Source organism: Symphalangus syndactylus, chromosome 3 (genome assembly GCF_028878055.3).
Source record: "Symphalangus syndactylus isolate Jambi chromosome 3, NHGRI_mSymSyn1-v2.1_pri, whole genome shotgun sequence".
In the NCBI taxonomy this organism is placed as follows: domain Eukaryota; kingdom Metazoa; phylum Chordata; class Mammalia; order Primates; family Hylobatidae; genus Symphalangus; species Symphalangus syndactylus.
The window spans coordinates 85,967,576-85,988,531 of NC_072425.2; the positions used below are offsets into that span (position 1 = coordinate 85,967,576).

The 20,956-nt window shown below is 41.1% G+C and overlaps 1 protein-coding gene across 5 annotated transcripts in view; it reads right to left on the reverse strand.

The window, feature by feature from the left end:
- Positions 1-19,467, reverse strand: part of FAM221A (family with sequence similarity 221 member A) — a 31,000-nt gene extending 11,533 nt beyond the window's left edge. Inside the window, exons 1-5 of one of the 5 annotated variants that reach the window (XM_055272419.2) lie at positions 19,307-19,467; positions 14,930-15,103; positions 9,999-10,189; positions 7,879-8,085; positions 1,146-1,253 (exon numbers count right to left, since the gene is read on the reverse strand). In XM_055272419.2, coding sequence (XP_055128394.1) covers positions 1,146-1,253; positions 7,879-8,085; positions 9,999-10,189; positions 14,930-15,103; positions 19,307-19,371 — 745 coding nt within the window. In that variant the 5' untranslated portion in view covers positions 19,372-19,467. The remainder of the gene's footprint in view (positions 1-1,145; positions 1,254-7,878; positions 8,086-9,998; positions 10,190-14,929; positions 15,104-19,306) is intronic. The other 4 variants (XM_055272421.2, XM_055272422.2, XM_055272420.2 and 1 more) reach the window with 4 other exon arrangements.
- Positions 19,468-20,956: the final 1,489 nt, after the last annotated feature.

Below are 20,956 nucleotides of genomic sequence, written 5' to 3' on the forward strand. Positions count from 1 at the left end.
GCATGCCATGCCAGGAGCAGTGACATAGAGTTATAATCCCAGTGCTTTGGGAAGCTGAGGCAGGAGGATAGCTTGAGGCCAGGAGTTTGAGATCAGCCTAGTCAACATAGCAAGACCCTGCTGCTGCTGCTGCAAAAAAAGCTTTTTTAATTACCCAGGTGTAGTGGCACACCTGTACTCCTAGCTACGTGGAAGGCTGAGGCAGAAGATCACTTGAGCCCTGGAGTTCAAGGTAACAGTGAGCCATGGTCACACTACTGCACACCAGCTTGGACAACAGAGAGAGAACTTGTCTCAAAAAAAAAAAAAAAAAAAAAAAAAAAAAAAATCCAGCATTGGTGTAACATTCACTAGCACTGAGGAACTCAGGCTTCCTCCTGTCTAATAAAGAAAAGCATTTAATTGACTGCACTTTCCTCTGTGTCTTGGCTGCCACTAAACTCAGTCAAAACTGAAGTTTAAACAAAGCAATTACAACAACCTTGAAAGCTGCCACAGCTGTGTCCTTTTCTTGGCTTCTTACTTCTATATATATTTTATCATTATGTACTAAGTTGTATGTTGTTTTTGCAAGCAGCCTTGAAATCCCTTGTGGGGAATGTCTAGGTGTATGAAAATACAGATAAAGAAAATTCTCATTTTAAAATATTCTAAAATACTAAATTTTAAATACCTAATAAGTCATACAAATTCATTCTTCTTGTTTTCAGTAAGGAAAATACAGAATACTGGTGCTTAAAAATGAATTCTACTTGCTCTTAATTTATAAATGATAAAACCCTGCTAACCTATTGTTATCACTGGATTATGCCTCTTTGGGAAAACCCAAAGGCAATTAGTCCGCCAGAGGGCCCTCTTATTCAAACACCAGAGCAACAGCATGTACCAGAACAAGGTTTAAAACTTCAAATTACAGTAGTGTCAGAATCCTCCACATTCTCGGAGTTACCTATTTTTCCCAATACAAAATGAAGTTGCTTGCTTTTTCTCAGTGTGTGGCTTACATAAAAGAAAGTAAAATGATAGCTTAACTTGAAGTTAAATTATCGTAATAATGAAAAAAAGAGAGATGCCTAGAAAACAAATCAAAGCTCCGTATTCCAATTTACTACATCCAAAAACAGTTCTAAACTTCATTTCATTACCATCTGTTAATGTTCCTGGAGAAGAACTGGATGATGCTTGAAATGCTTTTAGGAATGGGTTGTCTACTGCCGTAATGGGAGATTCTAAAAATTCAACTGAAGGTGCACCTGAGAAAACAATACATGGAGAATAAAAATTAAATATTTACAGGGATACAAACAAGTTATTACTTCTAATGTAAAATAAATTGGAACCTCAGCAGAATTATTAGAAATTCCTTCTATAAAAAAAAATTTAGACTAGGTGTAATGGCTCATGCCTGTAATCCCAACACTTTGGAAAGCCAAAGCAAGAGGATTACTTGAGGCCAGGAGTTCAAGACCAGTCTTGGCAACATAGGGAGACCCCCATCTCTACCAAAAAAAAAAAAAAAAAAATACAAAAATTAGTTGGACATGGTGGTGTGTGCCTGTAGTCCTACCTACTTGGAAAGGTAAAGCAGGAAGATCACTTGAGCCCAGGAATTTGAGGCTGCAGTGAGCTATGATCACATCACTTCACTGGATCCGGCCTGGGCAACACAGTGAGACTCTTTTTATTTAGATTTTTGTCTGACATATAAAGTAAAAGCAAATGAATAAAAGTATTCTGCACATTTCTGAGAACTTTTTCACAGAAAAAAAAGAATATTATGTACCTATGTTAGCATAGAAGTTCAAAACCCTAATATATAATTGTTATAAAACACTATCAAAAGCAAGACATTCACAATAAGGAACCTCTGGCTGAAAAGGGTAGAATAAGTGTATTTTTACTCTATTCCTTACTAGGAAACCATCTAAAAACAAAGTAAGAAAAATAAAGAAGAAAGTACCTTCTTCAATGAAATGAGGAAACACCCACAACTCCAAACCATAAACTACAAAGACTAATTGCTAAATACATTGACTTTTGGACCGAAAGGAAGGAAGCTGCGGAGAAAATGTGTAGCTGCTCTATCTTCTTCACAAACCACCACCTTCCCCCAACACTGCTATCTCTATACCACAGGTGAAGAAAGTGAACTTTTGGTCCTAACTGGGTTAGAAGTTAGCCCCATCTTATAACATAAACAGTGTGGGACGATTGCTCTGTCTCTCCCCGCTCCTATCCCCAGTGGCTCCCATGGGGCATGTGGGAATATGGGAGAATGGGCTCTGGCCCACGCAGGTCCTTGTGCTGCCCTCTGGCGGCTGCATGTGCTACTGATCTCAAATGCTCGACTTGTATTTAGTAAGTTGGTCTTTCAGCTTGATAGGGCCTGGTAGCCTCATGCTTGCTCCCACAGTAAGTATAGACTCCCTCAATACCTGGCACTTCCTCTATTGAGTCCCCCAGCTTAGGGGACCCACCTCCAGCTCTGCCCCCTGCTATGATAGATGGCATGACTGGCCCACTGACTCACAGGTCAGCTGCCTTCCCACACTCCCAGAGAGCTGGGAATTATGGACTCCTTCCACATCAAAAAAGAACCAAATTCCAGCAAGAGGTTTCCTTGGTCTAGGTATCTACATGGCTAAAAATCTGGAGTCCCTCGGCCCCTAGGTTCCTCTATACCTGAAATCAGAACAAAAACATCTTACGTTTCCTCTCCTTACTCTCACCTTTCTTCACCCCACCTTCTTTCATGGACCAAAAGGAAGAGGTTTTCTATCCCTATGAAATCATGTGTTACATAAGACATTTTGGTCAACAATGGACTGCATATACAATGGTGGCCCCATAAGATTATAACAGAGCTGCCCTATAAAAGTGTAACATTTTATTTATTTATTTTGAGGCAGGGTCTCACTCTGTCACCCAGGCTGTAGGGCAACAGTGCCATCACAGCTCATTGCAACCTCTACATCCCAGGCTCAGGTGATCCTCTCACTCAGCCCTCACCAAGTAGCTGGGATTACAGGCACACACACAATACCAGGCCCAGCTAATTTTTTGTATTTTTGTAGAGACAGGGTTTCGCCATGTTGCCCAGGCTGGTCTCAAACTTCTGGGCTCAAGCGATCTGCCTGCCTCAGCCTCCCAAAATGCTGGGATTACAGGCATAAGCCACTGCACACGGCCCATTTTATTTTTTATGCCATATTTTTACTGTACCTTTTCTATATTTAGAAAAATTTAGATATACAAATACTCACCATTGTGTTACAATTGTCTACAGCATTCAGTACAGTAGCATGATGAACAAGTTTGTTGCCTAGGAACAAAAGGCTGTACCATGTAGCTAGGTGTGTAGTACGCTCTACCATCTAGGTTGATGTAAGTACACTCTATGACGTTCACATAACAAACATCAACTAACAATGCATTTTCCAGAATGTATCCCCATCGTTTAGTGGCACATGACTATACCTTGAAGATATTTAGTGTTAAAATACTAGAAGTCACTAAAGGGCAAAGATGCCAGCTACCACCATTATTTAGCATTGTTCTGGAAGTACTAGCCATTTTGGCTAGTCAAGAATAAGAAGAGTTATAAATATTGGACAGGAAGAGGCAAAAACATTTTTATAAAATAAACTAAAAATTGAGTAAAAACTCTAAGATTAAGTAATAAGAATGGTAACAAAAGCAATGAAACACTTTTGCTTTTTTACAAACAATAATCAGTAAGAAAATATAATGGAAGAAAAAATATCTCATGTATGATACCAATGAAAAAAAATTGGCCAGGAATAGTGGCTCACACCTGTAATCCCAGCACTTTGGGAGGCCGAGGCAAGCAAATCACCTGAGGTCAGGAGTTCGAGACCAGCCTGGCCAACATGGTGAAACCACGCCTCTACTAAAAATGCAAAAATTAGCTTGGCATGGTGGCACACGCCTGTAATTCCAGCTACTCAGGAGGCTGAGGCAGGAGAATCACTTGAACTCAGGAGGCAGAGATTGCATTGCAGTGAGCCAAGATCGTGCCACTGCCCTCCAGCCTGGGAGACAGAGCAAGATTCCATCTCAAAAAAAATTAAATACCTAGAAATAAACTTAATAAGATTGTGCAAGACTTCTGGGAAAACAACTTCAGAATTCCACTTAGCTGCACAGATGACAAATAAATGAAAAGACAATATTTAAAAATATCAATTCTACATGGTGGCTCACACCTGTAGTCCCAGCTACTCAGGAGTCTGAGTTGGGAGGATTACTTGAGCTTAGGAGTTTGAGACGAACCTGAGCAACATAGTAAGACTTTGTCTCTAAAAAAAATATAAAATGTAAAATATTAGCCAGGCATAGTGGCATGCGTCCATAGTTACAGCTAGTCGGGAGGTTGGGTAGGAGGACTGCTTGAGCCCAGGAGTTCAAGGCTGTAGTGAGCTATAATCATACTACCGCAGCCCAGCCTGGGAAACAAAGCAAAACCCCATCTTTAAAAAAAAAAATTATTTCTACATTCATCTACATATTCAAAGTGATCTCAATTAAAATAATAGAGTTTTTATACCTTAACAAAATGATGCCAAAGTTCCAAAAGGATTAAAACATAACAATAGGTCGGGAAAATTCTGAAGCAATAAAATGAAGTCATAAATATTAACTAATTTATTTATTATAAAGCTGCAGTAATGAAAACAATATAGTAGCTGTACACAAATAGCCAACAATGTGGCAGACTAGGGAGCCCACAGAAATCTTCGGGTTGAATCCCACCCTGCTACTTCCTAGTTGAATAACACTGAGCAAGTTATTTTACTTCTCTGTGCTGCGTATCCTCATCTGTAAAATAGGAATAATAATCGAACTCATAGAGTTGTTGTTAGGATTAAGTGAAGTAATATATGTGATGTGGCTCAAACAACTGCTGGTAGTACAACGCTGCAGTCATCAAACACAATCATCATCATCATTATTTTTTGACACTGGTAGTTGGGTTTTCTTTAGCTGTTGTTTGAGCCTAACACAATTATGCACCCATAAAACCGCAAAAGAATTTACTTATGACATTTAACAAGCTAGTTATAAAATTATCTAGAAGAGAAAATGCACAAAAATATCAAGACAATCTTGAAAACAATCACAAACAGGAGGAATTTACCATATCAAATATCATGACACACCAGGAAGCTATCATAAAAAATATATATTATATCAATATATAATATTGGCACAGGATAGACAAATGGGCCAATGGTACGAAATGGAGAATATGACAGAATATGGTAGAGTTTCCATGGAATACTATGCAGCCATAAAAAAGAATGAGTTCATGTACTTTGCAGGGACATGGATGAAGCTGGAAGCCATCATTCTCAGCAAACTAATGCAGGAACAGAAAACTAAACACCGCATGTTCTCACTCACAAGTGGGAGTTGAACAATGAGAACACATGGACACAAGGAGGGCAACATCACACACAGGGGCCTGTCAGAGGGTGGGAGGTGAGTGGAGGGAGGTCATTAGGACAAATAGCTAATGCATGCAGGGCTTAAAACCTAGATGATGGGTTGACAGGTGCAGCAGATCACCATGGCACATGTATACCTAGGTAACAAACCTGCATGTTCTGCACATGTATCCCAGAACTTAAGGTAAAATAAAAATAAAGAATATGGTAGCGTTTCAAATGATTTGGGAAAGAATGGTGCTTGAATAACTGGCCATCAATTTAGACAAAAACTGAAGTTAGAAACGTCTACCTCATACTTTCACAAAAAATAAATTACAGATATGTGAAAAAGCTAAACATAAAAAAGTATTAAAATGCAGGAGAATATATTTATAAAACTGAAATATGAAAGGCCTGTCTCCAAAATTTCTAAACTGCAAAGAAAAAAAAATTAAGTTAAGAGACAAAAGACAGGTTGGGAGAAAATGTCTGCAAAATAAATAACAAAAAACAAATATACAGAATATATAAAAAGACTTCCTATAAGTCAATGATAAAAGATAAAAACAAAAAAATGAGCAAGGGATATGAATAGGAAGTTCACAGAAAGTGAAATGGCCAATAAATATGAAAAGATCCCTATCTCACTAATAACCAAGGACATCAAATTGAAACAACAATAACAATTTTACACATCAGGCTGGCAAAAAAATCAAGTTTAATAATATCAATGATTAGCCTAAATGTGAGGAAACAGGCAAGCTAAAGCATCAGTAGAGGAAGTAAAAACAAGCAGAGCATTTTTGGAGGACATTTTGGCAGAATGTATTAGAATTTTACAGGTTAACACGCTCCAATAGTTTTATTTCTCTGTATCTACCTTAGAGTCAAATTCATACAAGGATACAGTCAGACAAATTCAAAGATGGAAATCTAAATGCCATGAACAAGGAAATGGTTAGATAAACTGCTTTATCTACAGTGTGGAATACCATACAGCAGTTAAAAAGAATGAAGTAGACTTGTGTGTCCTGACACAATAGGCCTTCACATTTTTCTAAGTTAAAAAAAAAGTAAAGCCAGGTATGGTGATGCATGCCTGTAATCCCAGCTACTAGGAAGGCTGAGACTGGAGGATCGCTTGAACCCAGGAGTTCAAACCTAGCCTACCACCATAGCAAGACCCTATCTCTTAAACAATAAATACAAATAATTTTTTAAAATTAAAAAGTAAATTGTAAAATTGTATGTTAAAGAGAAAAATTAATTGATGATAGCAAATTACCCTCGGGGAAAGAATCAGACAAAGAGAAGTATTCAAGGGTGCTTTGCACTTACTTTCTTTTTTTTTTTTTCCACTTAATTTCTATTGTTTGAATCTTTTACAAGAAAATATACACTTGTATGGGCCTGGCATGGTGGCTCAAGCCTGTAATCCCAGCACTTTGGGAGGCTAAGGCGGGCAGATCACCTGAGCTCGGGAGTTTGAGACCAGCCTGACCAACATGGAGACACCCCATCTCTACTAAAAATACAAAATTAGCCGGGCATGGTGGTGCATGCCTGTAGTCCCAGCTACTTGGGAAGCTGAGGCAGGAGAATCGCTTGAACCCGGGAGGCGGAGGTTGTGGTGAGCCAAGATCGCGCCATTGCACTCCAGCCTGGGCAACAAGAGCAAAACTCCATCTCAAAAAGAAAATATACACTTGTATTTATGTAATTTTTAAATGAAAAAATACATGCTTGCTGTAAAAAAGAAAAAAAAAACTTACACACAAGTGTTTCAAGTGGACAGGGAACACATTCTGCTCCCCAGTCCCACTCAGCTCTCAGAAGGATCCATCTACCTTTTATAGTTTAGAATAGATCCTATTAAACTCTCCCTATATTATTTACAACATATATGTATGCAAGAAGATATATGTGTGTGCACACACATACATATTTTACTACAGAAGTGATTACATGTATAGACATGTATGTTCATATACACACATGAACATAAGCCTATTGTTTCCAAAATGAAATGGATATAATAGCATAAGTTACATACAGTAGAGTAACAGGTAAACTATATCATATCAAATAAAATAAATATTATTCAGCTATTACAAACAATAGAGAGTGGATTCAAATTTGAGTACAAGTATTGGGATGGGAATGATCTCTGCCACATGCTTTCTAAATTCTATAATGACAATACATGGTATAGTAGCAATAAAACCTCTTTTATGAATACTAAATAGGTCTGAAAAAATAAAAAATAAAATAAAAATCTTAAAAACCTCTTTTAAAAAATAAAAATCAAATGAGAGAATGTTTTCTGAAAGAAAAATACTATAAATTGCTTAACAAATACAAGGCTTCACTATCGTTAGCACACATAAAAACAACACGATGGGCTCACATTTCATATAGTATCACTTACCAATCCCACTGTCATCTAACCGCATGTAGCCTTCCGCCAGCGAGCTGAAACCAGTTAATCCTCCCATGGCTGCATAAGGAACATCCTGTCCCACTGGTTTTCCCTGAGCCAATCTTTCTTGCTTAGTTTCCACTACTGTGTCATGGGCATATGCAGGCTGACCACAAGCACAAGTGAAGCAGCTATGGAATCCTGAACACTTGGAACCTGAATCAAGATGTAAAGGGAGTTAAATTCTTAAAGGTACTATGTTGTCTACCCTAAAGACACTTAGTCTGGCAAAAGCCAGCTGAATCTAGATCCTCTGGCCCCTGTAACTCTTACCTCCAGCCACTGAACTCCTTCCTAGCCACTGTTCTTACTTCTAAAACATGCTGAAGTAGTAACCGGATACAACACAGGAAAAAAAAAAAACTGCAAAACACAACAAGGACTAAAAGAAATTGAAGAGCCAGGTAATGCAGACCCTTTCCTCAAAAACTGAATTATAAGCAGGCATGGCGGGGACAGCCCGGTGGCCAGGACCAGGTGAAGAGATAATGTAGAAATCTTCCTACAGATCAACTCCCCATAAAAGCCAAATTGGAAGGCCAACCTGTAGACACAGAAAGGGTGTAGTAGAATCTTGTTCAGCAATAAAAAGGAAAGAAGTATTGATATAGGCTACATGGATGAATCATGAAAACATCATGCTAAATGAAAGAAGCCAGTCACAAAAGACCACATATTCTATGATTCTATTTATATAAAACGTCCAGAAGAGGCAAATCCAGAAACAGAAGGTAGATTATGGGTTGTCTAGGGCTGGGGAGAGAGAAAAGTAAGGAATGACTCCAAGTGAATATGGAGTTTCTTTTTGGGGTGAGAAAAATGTTCTGAAATGTATTGTGCTGGTGGTTACACAACATTCATGATTATATATTAAAAATCATTAAACTGCACATTTTAAATAGGTTAATTGTATGACATATGAATTACATCTTAACAAAGTTGTTCTATAAAAAGATCAAGCCATATTGTAATGGAGGCCAGAATATACCATTAACAAAATCTTTACCCATTCACACCTCTGACGAACACATATGGGAACAGCCAGGCATGGTGGTGGCTCACGCCTGGAATCCCAGCACTTTGGGAGGCCGAGGCGGGCAGATCACTTGAGGTCAGGGATTTGAGAACAGCCTGGCCAACATGGCAAAACCCCGTCTCTACTAAAAATACAAAAATTAGCCGGGCGTCGTGGTGGGTGCCTATAATCTCAGCTACATGGGAGGCTGAGGCAGGAGAATCATTTGAACCCTGGAGGCAGAGGTTGCAGTGAGCCGAGATGATACCACTATACTCCAGCCTGGGTGACAAGAGCAAAACTCCATTAAAAAAAAAAAAAAAATATATATATATATATATATATGAACCAAGGCATATAAATAAATCAGTTTTTTCCAACTACTTCCATATTCAGCCAATGAAACATTTATTCCTGCCACTGTCATTAAAAATGTTTTGTTACATACTTCATCATAAGATTTCAACTCAAACTACTATAAAAACAACTGGACTGACTATCTCCTGAAGGAAACTAATGGACTAGCACTCTACCTACCAATGGATGATCCAGTGCAAGGGCAAAAGGGGTAGAGGTTGGAATTTGGGTACAGGTATTAAGGTAAGGGTATTACTGCATACAAAGCATTAAAATGATCGTGCTATGTTAATCTATCAGCAAACCATAAAAATTTTTTGACTTATAAAATGCTTTTTTAAAAAATATGAATAGAATTTAGTTGATTAAACTCCCATATTCAAAAATTTGAATCAGATCACATCTGGTAATTCTTTAAAATCCATTACTATTACTTAAATTATCTGAACTACATGAGATGAGGGTTTATGATTATCAAGCATACCATTAACTCTGAGTTCTTCCACAAAAATGAAATCTTAGAGTATCTATCCATTGAATTTTCCTTAGTTGTTTAATATTAACGCTATAACTGAATATTAACTCTACAACTAATACAACTGATTATTAACTCTATAACTAGTACAAAGGCACGTTAAATATTCAAGGAAGACATATAAACATTCTGAGTTTATGTGTTTATAACAATATAACTCACATGTATTGCATGTAAAGCCAGGCGCAGCACTGTGCTGATCAGCAAAGTGCTTGCACCTGCAGCGAATGGGCTGGCTACCATTCAAGGGGACATAAAGGTAAGCCCTGCACTGGCAGCCAGTCACTTGGCAGGGCAGATCAATGGGGCGCTGCTGAGGAATCATTTCCAAGTCAGTTTTATGTTGTTTATACCTAAAAAAGGAGAGAGAGAGAGAAATATAAACACAAGTATTATCAAAAATTACAATTTCTATTATATTAAAGGCAGATATGATTTTTTAAATTATTATTGCTTTATTATTCTTCATAGTAAGGTGAAAATAAACTCTCCTACATATAGTACTTGTATCACCTATGTTGCTTTGGTCAGAGGAAATCTTCACTCTTTTAGATTTCTATTTTTAGTTATTTAAGAAGCTGTTTCACAGCAATACAAAGAATAATTATATAATTTCCTTAAAATACTTACCTCTACAGATTCCTTAATAGAGAAGCACAGCCTAAGATATGAAAAAGTTCAGCCTGGGCGCAGTGGCTCACACCTGTAATCCCAGCACTTTGGGAGGCCAAGGCGGGCAGATCACCTGAGGTCGGGAGTTCGAGACCAGCCTGACCAATATAGAGAAACCCCGTCTCTACCAAAAATAAAAAATTAGCTGGCCATTGTGGCACATGCCTGTAACCCCAGCTACTCAGGAGGCTGAGGCAGGAGAATTGCTTGAACTCAGGAGACAGAGGTTGCGGTGAGCCCAGATCGCACCATTGCACTCCACCCTGGGCAACAAGAGCGAAACTCCGTCTCAAAAAAAAAAAAAAGAAAAGAAAAAGTTCTTTACCAATGTTATTTTTATCAAAGTGCATTACTTAAATGTATTTGCATGTTTGCTACTTAAAACAGAAATATATTCAATAAACGTTTATTGATGTAATTTATTTTAATATAACTTTTGACTTCAAAATAATCAATATTTTTGAAAGCCAAAGCTCCTTCTTATAGTACTGTAATTTTCTTAAATAGATCACTCACTTTCTTCTCATAGGTGATATTCAGTAAAATAATACTAAATTTATTATTCTCAATATTAATCAAAGAAATGCAAATTAAAGGCCAGGCGGGGTGGCTCACGCCTGTAATCCCAGCACTTTGGGGGGCCGAGGCGGGAGGATCACGAGGTCAGGAGATCAGGACCATCCTGACTAACACGGTGAAACCCTGTCTCTACTAAAAACACAAAAAATTAGCCAAGCGTGGTGGTGGGCGCCTGTAGTCCCAGCTACTTGGGAGGCTGAGGCAAGAGAATGGCATGAACCCAGGAGGCAGAGCTTGCAGTGAGTCAAGATCACGCCACTGCACTCCAGTCTGGGCAACAGAGTAAGACTCCGTCTCAAAAGAAAAAAAAAAAAAAAAAGAAATGCAAATTAAAATGAGATACCGTTTCAACTTAGGAAAGAGTCAAAGTTTTTTAAAACTATATGTAATACACAATGCTATCAAGAGTGTTATGAAAGGGCCAAGAGCCGGTGGCACATGCCTGTAATCCCAGCACTTTGGGAGGCCAAGGCAGGTGGACCGCTTGAGCTCAGGAGTTCGAGACCAACCTGGGCAACATGATGAAACCCCATCTCTACTAAAAATAAAAAAATTAGCCCGGCACGGTGGTGCATGCCTGTAGTCCCAGCTACTCGGGAGGCTGAGGCAGGAGAATCCCTTGAACCCGAGAGGCAGAGGTTGCAGTAAGCTGAGATGGCACCACTGTACTCCAGCCTGGGCAACAGAGCGAGGCTCTGTCTCAAAAAAAAAAAAAAAAAGAGTGTTACAAAAGAACAAATTCTATTTAATAATGTTTCAAGAAACTTGAAAAGGTCCATTCTTTGAACCAGAAATTTCATTTTTGGAAAATATACCCTAAGAAAATAATTCCATATATAGAAAAAGCTTTACGCATACCAATAATATTAGCAATAGTACTTACATCAGCTACATTATACACACACCCAGAAAACATAAGAGAACCAGTAAGTAAATTACTAGACAACAGTTTTCAAACCTTTTAGTAGTGAAACCCTTTTGTCAAATAAAATCTTTTATAGAACCAGAATACATAAAACAAATGCAGAATTGGTTAAAGCAAGAGGAAGAACAGAATAGAGTTTCCCCTTCTCCAAACCTGCCCTTCCACCTGGCACACCCCCAAGGCTCCCTCACAGCTCCGGAGAACACAGATAAACACCACTGGACTAGCTGGACTAACTGGCAGGTATTAAAAATCTTGTTTTTGATCAGCACATAACAACGTGGAAACATATTTCTATGATTCTGTCATTAAAAAGTGGCTCAGTATTTTATGCACACACATACTTAACAACAGTTAAATGAACCATATAAAGAAAAAGTCAGGCCGGGTACAGTGGCTCATGCCTGTAATCCCAGCACTTTGGGAGGCCAAGGCAGGTGGATCACCTGAGGCTGGGAGTTCGAGACCAGCCTGGCCAACATGGAGAAACCCAGTCTCTGCTAAAAATACAAAATTAGCCGGGCATGATGGTGCATGCCTGTAATCCCAGCTACTCGGGAGGCTGAGGCAGGAGAATCGCTTGAACTCACGAGGCAGAGGTTGTAGTGAGCTGAGATCGCGCCATTGCACTCCAGCGTGGGCAACAAGAGTGAAACTCCATCTCAAAAAAAAGAAAGAGAAAGAAAGAAGGAAGGAAGGAAGGAAGGAAGGAAGGAAGGAAGGAAGGAAGGAAGGAAGGAAGGAGAGAGAGAGAGAGAGAGAGAGAGAGAAAGAAAGAAAGAAAGAAAGAAAGAAAAGAAAGAAAGAAAGAAAGGAAAGAAAGAGAGAAAGAAAAAGAAAGAAAGAAAAAGAAAAAGAAAAAGTCATACAGATATTGTAAAAAAAAAAACTAGCAGCTGGCTTTGGGTAGTGAGCTGCTTCTATATATTTTATATAGAATATATTCTATGTTTCTATATATCCCCCACTTTCCTTAATAATCATATATCACTTTTATAGTGGGGGGAAAAGTTTGGAATAAATCTCACTGAGTGGATCAGTACTAAATATAATAACTTCTCCATCAAAGTTGAGTTGGGTCAGCTGAGCATGGTGGCGCACATGTGTAATCTGGGTACTTTGGAAAGCCCGAGGTAGACAGATAACTTGAGCCCAGGAGTTCCAGACCAGTCTGGGCAACAAAGCCAAACCGCTTCTCTACAAAAAAATACAAAAATTAACTGGATGTGGTGGCACACGCCTGTGGTCCCAGCTACTTGGGAGGCTGAGGTCGAAGGATCGCTTGGGCCCAGGAGGTCAAGGCTACAATGAGCCAACCTGAGTGACAGAGTAAGACCCTGTCTCGAAAAAAAAAAAAAAAGTTGAGTTGGATCAATTCTGATGTTCAAGTCCATGCTGTGTAAGTTATACAGAGATTAGAAAGTGGCACTAAATTTGTGTAACAATAAATTACAAAACTATCACAAACTTGCCAAGCCCCTCTTTAATTCTGAAAGATATCAGCACATCCCTTATCCTCCATTCCTCCTCAGTGTTTTTAGTTGGGGTTGCTAAATAAATTTATAGTCAATCTATATACAACATTACTCATCCTAGCAACTGCCTAACAAACTTTGGCAAACTGCAACTCTGTAAATAGCAACTATACAAAGAGTCTCTGTGAAAGGGCCCCAGAAATTGCTATCAGAATAGGGTGGTTCCTCTTGGAACCGAAAGTTAAAGTTGCTGCCTGAAAACATGGAACAGGTTCAGAGACTTTCCTGTGAAGCAGCTTAGGTATTCTGAACTTTACAACTGTGAGACGGCAGCAAAATTTAAAGTAGAGCATACACACAGCAAAACGCAAACTTCAGATACAGACAGCTCAAGTCAAAAACTGGAGCCTCGCTTATTTCCTTTCCTTTAGGCACTTTTCTTGGAACATGACCATTTGTAATGCAAAGCAGTGTGCTTGTTTGTTTAAAGAAAGGTATCAACACAGCAGATTCTTAAGGTATAAAAGGCAATTAGTATATTTGAGGAGAAATGTTTATACTTACAGATGGACAGCATGATCAGTGTGGGTCAATTCAGGCAACACTTATAGTTCCTCAATCTGATGACCCATTCCCTACCTTCTCCAATGATGTGAGATGTCGGTAGACTCTGCTCCCCAGTCAAACTGAAAGACCCCTGACAAAGCCACAGGGCCACCAAACATTTTTACCAATGGCAAGAGAATTGCTTAAGGTGATAGACTCCAGGATGAGCGCTAACAGGATATGATGGAAAATTTTTAATTATAGCTTTAAAAACCTTTAGATAATTTTTGTGGGGTTTTTTGTTCTGTTTTGTTTTGTTTTGAGACAGAGTCTCACACTGTCGCCCAGGCTGGTGTGCAGTGGCGTGATCTCAGCTCACTGCAACCTCACCTCCCATGTTCAAGCAATTCTCCTGTCTCAGCCTTCCATGTAGCTAGGATTACAGGCGCATGCCACCACACCCGGCTAATTTTTTGTATTTTTAGTAGAGACAAGGTTTCACTATGTTGGCCAGACTGGTCTCGAACTCCTGACCTCGTGATCTACCCACCTCAGCCTCCCAAAGTGCTGGAATTACAGGCGCGAGCCATTGCGCCTGGCCCATTTTTGTTTTTTAAGAGACAAGGTTTCACTCTCTGTCACCCAGGCTGGAATGCAGTTGCACAATCACAGCTCACTGCAGACTAAACTCCTGGGCTCAAGCAGTCCTCCTGCCTCGGCCTCCCAAAGTTCTGGGATAACATAGATGTGAGCCACCATCCCCAGCTGATAATTTCTACTCTACTATATAAAGGACAATTGTTAAATGTTTCTCAATCATTACAATTTGTAGACGTAAGATATGCTTAGCTTTTTATTTTCTAATTATCAAAAAACTTTGCAATAAAGTGTCTTACCTATGTGTACAAAAACACAGTGTCTCTGGGCCCACAAGTTTACAATCCATCCCTGTTGGTGACCGCCAGCTCACAAATAATCTGTTTTGTAAGCGCAGAGGTAAAACTTTTCTTTTGTATTCTTCATATTCTTCAGGAGTAAAAAGTTTCCCTCCATCATCCTCACCAACAATTCTACAACAAAAATATATATTTCTCTTAAGCTTTGAGTATTTATTTTCCGGGTGAGCTATGACCAGGCCACTGCAAATATTAAATAAATTTGTAAGCTATTCTTTTGTAAATCTGTCTTTTCTTACAGATGTGGCAGGCCAGGTCTCCATAACAACTGTTTCAGCATTGACTGAGTGGTTAAATATTAAAAGCTGATAGAACCAGGGTCTTTATACAAAGGCTGGAATGTAACAAAAGCCCACCAAGCATTTGCCCAGGCCTTTCCTGGGCCTTGAAGCATGACAAGATAACGAAGGAATTCTTAAAGGACCAGTTTAGGACTAAACAAGTTTTATTGGGGGTCTGAAGAAACTCCCCAGACCTCCACAAACAAGTTTATTGGAGGTCCGAAGGAACTTCCCAGACCTCCATGATTTACCAGGAGACAAGACAAGAGTAATCACCCCAGCACCTGGACCCATTTAGATAAAGTAAATTTACTGAGGCTCCAGAGGAAGGTCTTCAGGACTCAGATCTTAGTTACAGATTAGAAGTTAATCATTTATGTATTTAGATAAATGCACACTTACACATAAACATATATATACATATAAACATATGTAATTTTGAATTAGTCTGGCGATATCTTCCAGGCCTTCTCCCTATAACCAGTTACAGAAATAATCTCCCTTCTTTCCCAGTTCATCTGAATCGCATTACTGGGCCACGAGAATAAGCAGCCCAACCCTCGGTTTGATCCAGAAACATAGGTGCCTCAGCCATGAACCTAGTGATGGGTGAGAAAAGAAATATTTCTCCCCTCCACTTCCTATATAAGAGGGTTATAAATAGGAAAGACAATGAATTCATAACACAACTTTACTGATCCAGGTTTATCAACAGAGGAGTACCACATATTCATCTCAGCTTTTCCTTTGATACTGAAGCAAAGATGCTCATTCCTCTCATTAAAGGTAGAGCCTTAACTGCTAAAAATTCTAACATTTTCCTCCTTTGAAAATGTATCCCAAAAAAGTACAAAAAATATCAAAGCAGAAGCCAACATGACTAATTTCCATACCTGTCTCCAAACCCTGGCCAAGGGTTTAAACTAACGCAGAACCTAAATACGCACTTGGTTCAGCACAAGCTCAAACCACATTTGTGTGTTAGGTAATCAAGTTTATCATTGTTTAATTTCAGAACTAAGAACCCAAAATATTATGGGAAAACATTAAGCCCCCACTATTTCTATGAAAAGAAATTAAGAGTTGGCCTCCCTGGAGGAAAAGAAAGTACAATTAAAAGAAGTTTTTCCAAAACTGAAGACATTTCTCCCTGAAAATACTCCCCTTGAAAAGTCACGAAAAGTGATGTTTGTAGAATACTATGTACTTTTTTATGCAATATATGGTTTTTTCCATACTTTGAAGCCTTTAGCTGAGGTAGAAAATAAAAACCATTGGTCTATGTACTTGCCATTAGAAAAAAAGAAAAACATTTATAAGCTATGAAATAATCAAAACCGTCTTCTTTACAGAACAATCTAGATACATAATAGTAAAGAAACAAAGGGCATTTAATTCTGAGATAAATTTTGGGCCATTTCACTTTCTTGTAGCTATCAAGAATACCAACAGGTATTAAGATCTTAAGATAAATATGGATCTTTAAAAGATCTTTTAAAAGTAAGATGTCATTGGTATTTAAGTCCTAAACCAGTGCAACTCAAATTTTATTGTACTTACAGAATCCCCAGGGGATCTTGCCCAAACGCCGATTAAGACTCACAACGCAGTGGCTCATGCCTGTAATCCCAGCACTTTGGGAGGCCGAAGCAGGCGGATCACTTGAGGTCAGGAGTTCGAGCCCAGCCTGGCCAATATAGCAAAACCCCGTGTCTACCAATAATACAAAAATTAGTGGGGCATGGTGGTGGGTGCCTATAATCCCAACTACTCTGGAAACTGAGGCACTGAGAATCGCTTGAACCGCAGAGGCAGAGGTTACAGTGAGCTGAGATAGCGCCACTGCACTCCAGCCTAGGCAGCAGAGCAAATCTCTATCTAAAAAAAAATACATACATATATATATATATATATATATATATATATATACACACACACATACACACACACACACACACACATACACACACACGATAAGGCCAGGTGTGGTGGCTCACACCTGTAATCCCAGCACTTTGTGAGGCTGAGGTGGGAGGATTGCTTGAGGCCAGGATCTCAAGATGAGCCTGGGCATCCTAGTGAGATCCCATCTCTATAAAAAATTTTAAAATTAGCTGGGTGTGGTGATGCATGCCTGCAGTCCTAGCTAGTTAGGAGGCTGAGAAGAGAGAGTCGCTTCAGCTCGGGAGGTCAAGGTTGCAGTCAGCCATTACAGTGCCACTGCACTCCAGCCTGGGTGACAGAGCGAGACTCTAAATAATAATAATAATAATAATAGGTCTGGAGTGGGCCTGAGATTCTGCTTTTCTAACAAGCTAACAGGTGATGCCAGGACACTGGTCAGGGCCTCCCACAGTGTGAGTAACAAGGCTGCATGCTTCCCCTCCCAACTGACTCCCACCGAAGTACCTAGGCAAGACCAAATCCAGGAAAACTCTTAGGAAGGAAAGTTTGTCTCCTTCTAAACTCATATTTTGACTCATCTTCCCACCTCACCTTCCCAGCCCACCTTTTCATATCTAGGCACTCAAGTCCTGTTTTCCCCACTTTTCTAAAATTCTGACGTCAGTAAAGGACCTGATAATCTCTTTCAGAGGGAAGTGTTTCAAGTCATTTACGATTGCAAAAATAATTTCCCAGCCGGGCGCGGTGGCCCAGGCCTGTAATCCCAACACGTTAGGAGGCCGAGGCGGGTGGACAGCTTGAGCCCAGGAGTTCAAGAACAGCCTGGGCAACATGGTGAAATCCCGTCTCTACAGAAAATACGAAAATTACCTGGGCGCCTGTAGTCCCAGCTACTCGGGTGGCTGAGGCAGGAGAATCACTTGAACCCAGGAGGCGGAGATTGCGGTGAGCCGAGGTCGCGCCACTGCACTCCAGCCTGGGCAAGAGTCAGACCCTGTCTCAATAAAATAAATAACTACATAATTTCTCACCAGGTCTGCCCTAACATGTTCGGAGCTAGGCAAGAGTCAACTGGAGGCCCACAATTCACATATCTAAATATCCAAGTTATCAGTCAACACCAGCTCCAGCAACTTGCTCCCAGGCAAAAGCTCTGGAGAACTGGAGGCTCAAGGAGCCGGCTCTGCTCTGGGCGAGGACGGGATGGTGGTTGTTCTGACCCTGAACCGGGCGTGGGAACTGACCCCATCAAGCTCCTAGCCCTTATTCTTCTGGTTCAGAATCTCCAGGCAGTTCTAAGGGTTACCCAAAACTACACCAACGGGGCAGTCAGGGCAGGGGAGAGCAGTCAGCTGGGGGGCCGTCTGCGTGCACACCTCTGGGTCATCTGGGCCGCCCACGATGCCGCAGAGGAGGCCCTGTCGCTCGCTCCGGCCTCCCTGGCCGAGCCTGGAGCGTCTCCCCTCTGCTTGTACACACACATCCTCCCGCCCCAACTCCGCGTCCTCAGGCGGTCCTCTCCAGGACTTCCCATCCGCCCAGATTCCGGACGATAAAAAACCCCAGGAAGCGGAAAAAGAGGGCGTCGCTGCAGGTGCACCAGCCTAGCTCAGAACCCAGGACAATGAACCGTGTCCTCAGGCCAAAGGAGCGGCTACGTTTCCAGTTTCGGGAGGGGTTTCTCTAGAACACCAAACACCAGTCGGTGTCTTTCTCCTAAAACTAGCACCTCGGGGTGGGGAGCGCGTTCAAGTTCACGTTTGACTCTATTACTGGGTTAATTTGGTGTATGCTAACTTCTATAGCCCCGAGTACTCGATGTGCATGTTTTCACTGGCCATTTAAGGAACAGCTGGACCTCTGTATCAATCTAGTTAGTCATCCTTCTTGGAAGGGAGCAGAGGGACATCTTAAATGTTATCGGAAGACTCATCATTGCGTAGAACTGCGTGGCCCTACAATATTTAATTAGGCAAAGACTAAACTGGAATTCATCTAGGCCTCCTCCAACAGCCCAGGCACAGATTCCCTGAACCCCCGCGGACGCCCGCCGGGCCCCTGCCCGCGCCCCCAGCCCAGGGATCCTGGCCCCTCGGAGCGGCGGGGGGCAGGCCCGGAGCCACAGCCTCACCTCCGGTACTCCAGGTACTCTTCCACCGCCGCCGCGCCGCCGGGAGGCAACGTCAGCTGCTCCATGGCGGGTGGGGAAGCCAAAGGCACCCTCCCAGCTGGCCGGCCGACGGCGAAGCCCGACCCAGCCCCGCTCCTTCCCGGCGCCGCGCCCCCTCCCGCCCGCCTGCTGATTGGCCCGGCCTGAAGCCCGAGGAGGCCGCGCGCGGAAACTGCGCAGGACGCGCGCCGCTACTGGCAGCGGGCGCCAGGCATCAGAACCCCGGTCTCCGCAAGCGCAGCCCCGCGGCAGGTGGAGTGCTGTTTGCCGCCTTCCACAAACCTTGTCCCTGTTACCCTGGACCGGCAAGTCTTCTTGTAAATTAACAAGTGACAAGGGAGTGCAGTGCCTTGCATATAACAGGCGCATAGAAAATGTCATTTCCTTGTACAGCTCTTTTCGCTTAATCCATCTCTTGAAATGTAAGTGGTTTTGAGAAGGTTCTGCTTTAGTTTGAGGCCCGCCTCTCCTTAACTGTCGGCCTGTTTCCAGTATTGGCGTTTTCAAAAACTCTGATGTAACAATCAGTAGTCCTGGGTATCTGGGTTCACTTTGGGGGTTGCTAAGGCAACATGTTCTTCAAAGGAACCGAATAACTGATTTAAGGTGAAGCAAGTAAAAACAATTTAGGTAAAATTTTTTTTTTTAACTTTTGGAAACACTCTGCAAAATATATTTAGAAGCTGAATTACCATGCGATTGGTAATTTGGCCATAATTTGACTTAGCATATTGTGGAAAAGAATAGGAAATCGTCAGGCGAAGTCATTAAACTCTGAAGCTCCCAGGGGATCAGCTTTAGCGCCCTCTGTAAAGTATCTGGGAGGGAGAATATGCAAACAATAAGAAAAATAGTTAAACTTCAGTACAGTACTTTAGTTTCAAAGTACTTTTCTACGTATTTCAGGTCCAAAAAACATGTAAACAAATTGTTTGGGTACCACCCCCTTCCCTTCTCGGTGCCCTTTCAACAAACCCCACCCTCTCCCCAAAGTCTTCCTCCTGTTCAGAGGCGTTCTTGACAGTCAGATAAATGAGTGATCCTGAAATCAGACTCATATTTTAGGAGACTGATCTCAGCTCAGTATTCTCTCCTATCACACCTGTGGTTTGCTGCTGTCCATTTTACCTCTCCCCCCCGACACCTCCCAGATGGAGTCTTGCTCTGTCTCCAAGGCTGGAGTGCGGTGGCTGGATCTCGACTCACTGCAACCTTTGCCTCCTAGGTTCAAGCAATTCTCCTGCCTCAGCCTCCTAAGTAGCTGGGATTACAGGCACGAGCCACCACGCCTGGCTATTTTTTTTTTTTTTTTTTTTTGTATTTTTAGTAGAGACGGGGTTTCACCATGTTGGCCAGGCTGGTCTCGATCTCCTGACCTCGTGATTTGCCCGCCTCAGCCTCCCAAAGTACTGGGATTACAGACGTGAGCCACCACGCCCAGCCCCATTCTACCTCTATGAGAGCCTAGTCTTGCTTTTAGGCAGCAACTAAACTAACAAAGAAAAATAGAAGAAAATGCCAGGCTCTGCAAGCTCACAGAAAAGTGGCAGGGGAATGTCTGTGTAGGCAAGTACAATTTAAAAATCTAGAGGGAAATGGTTAAAATAGATT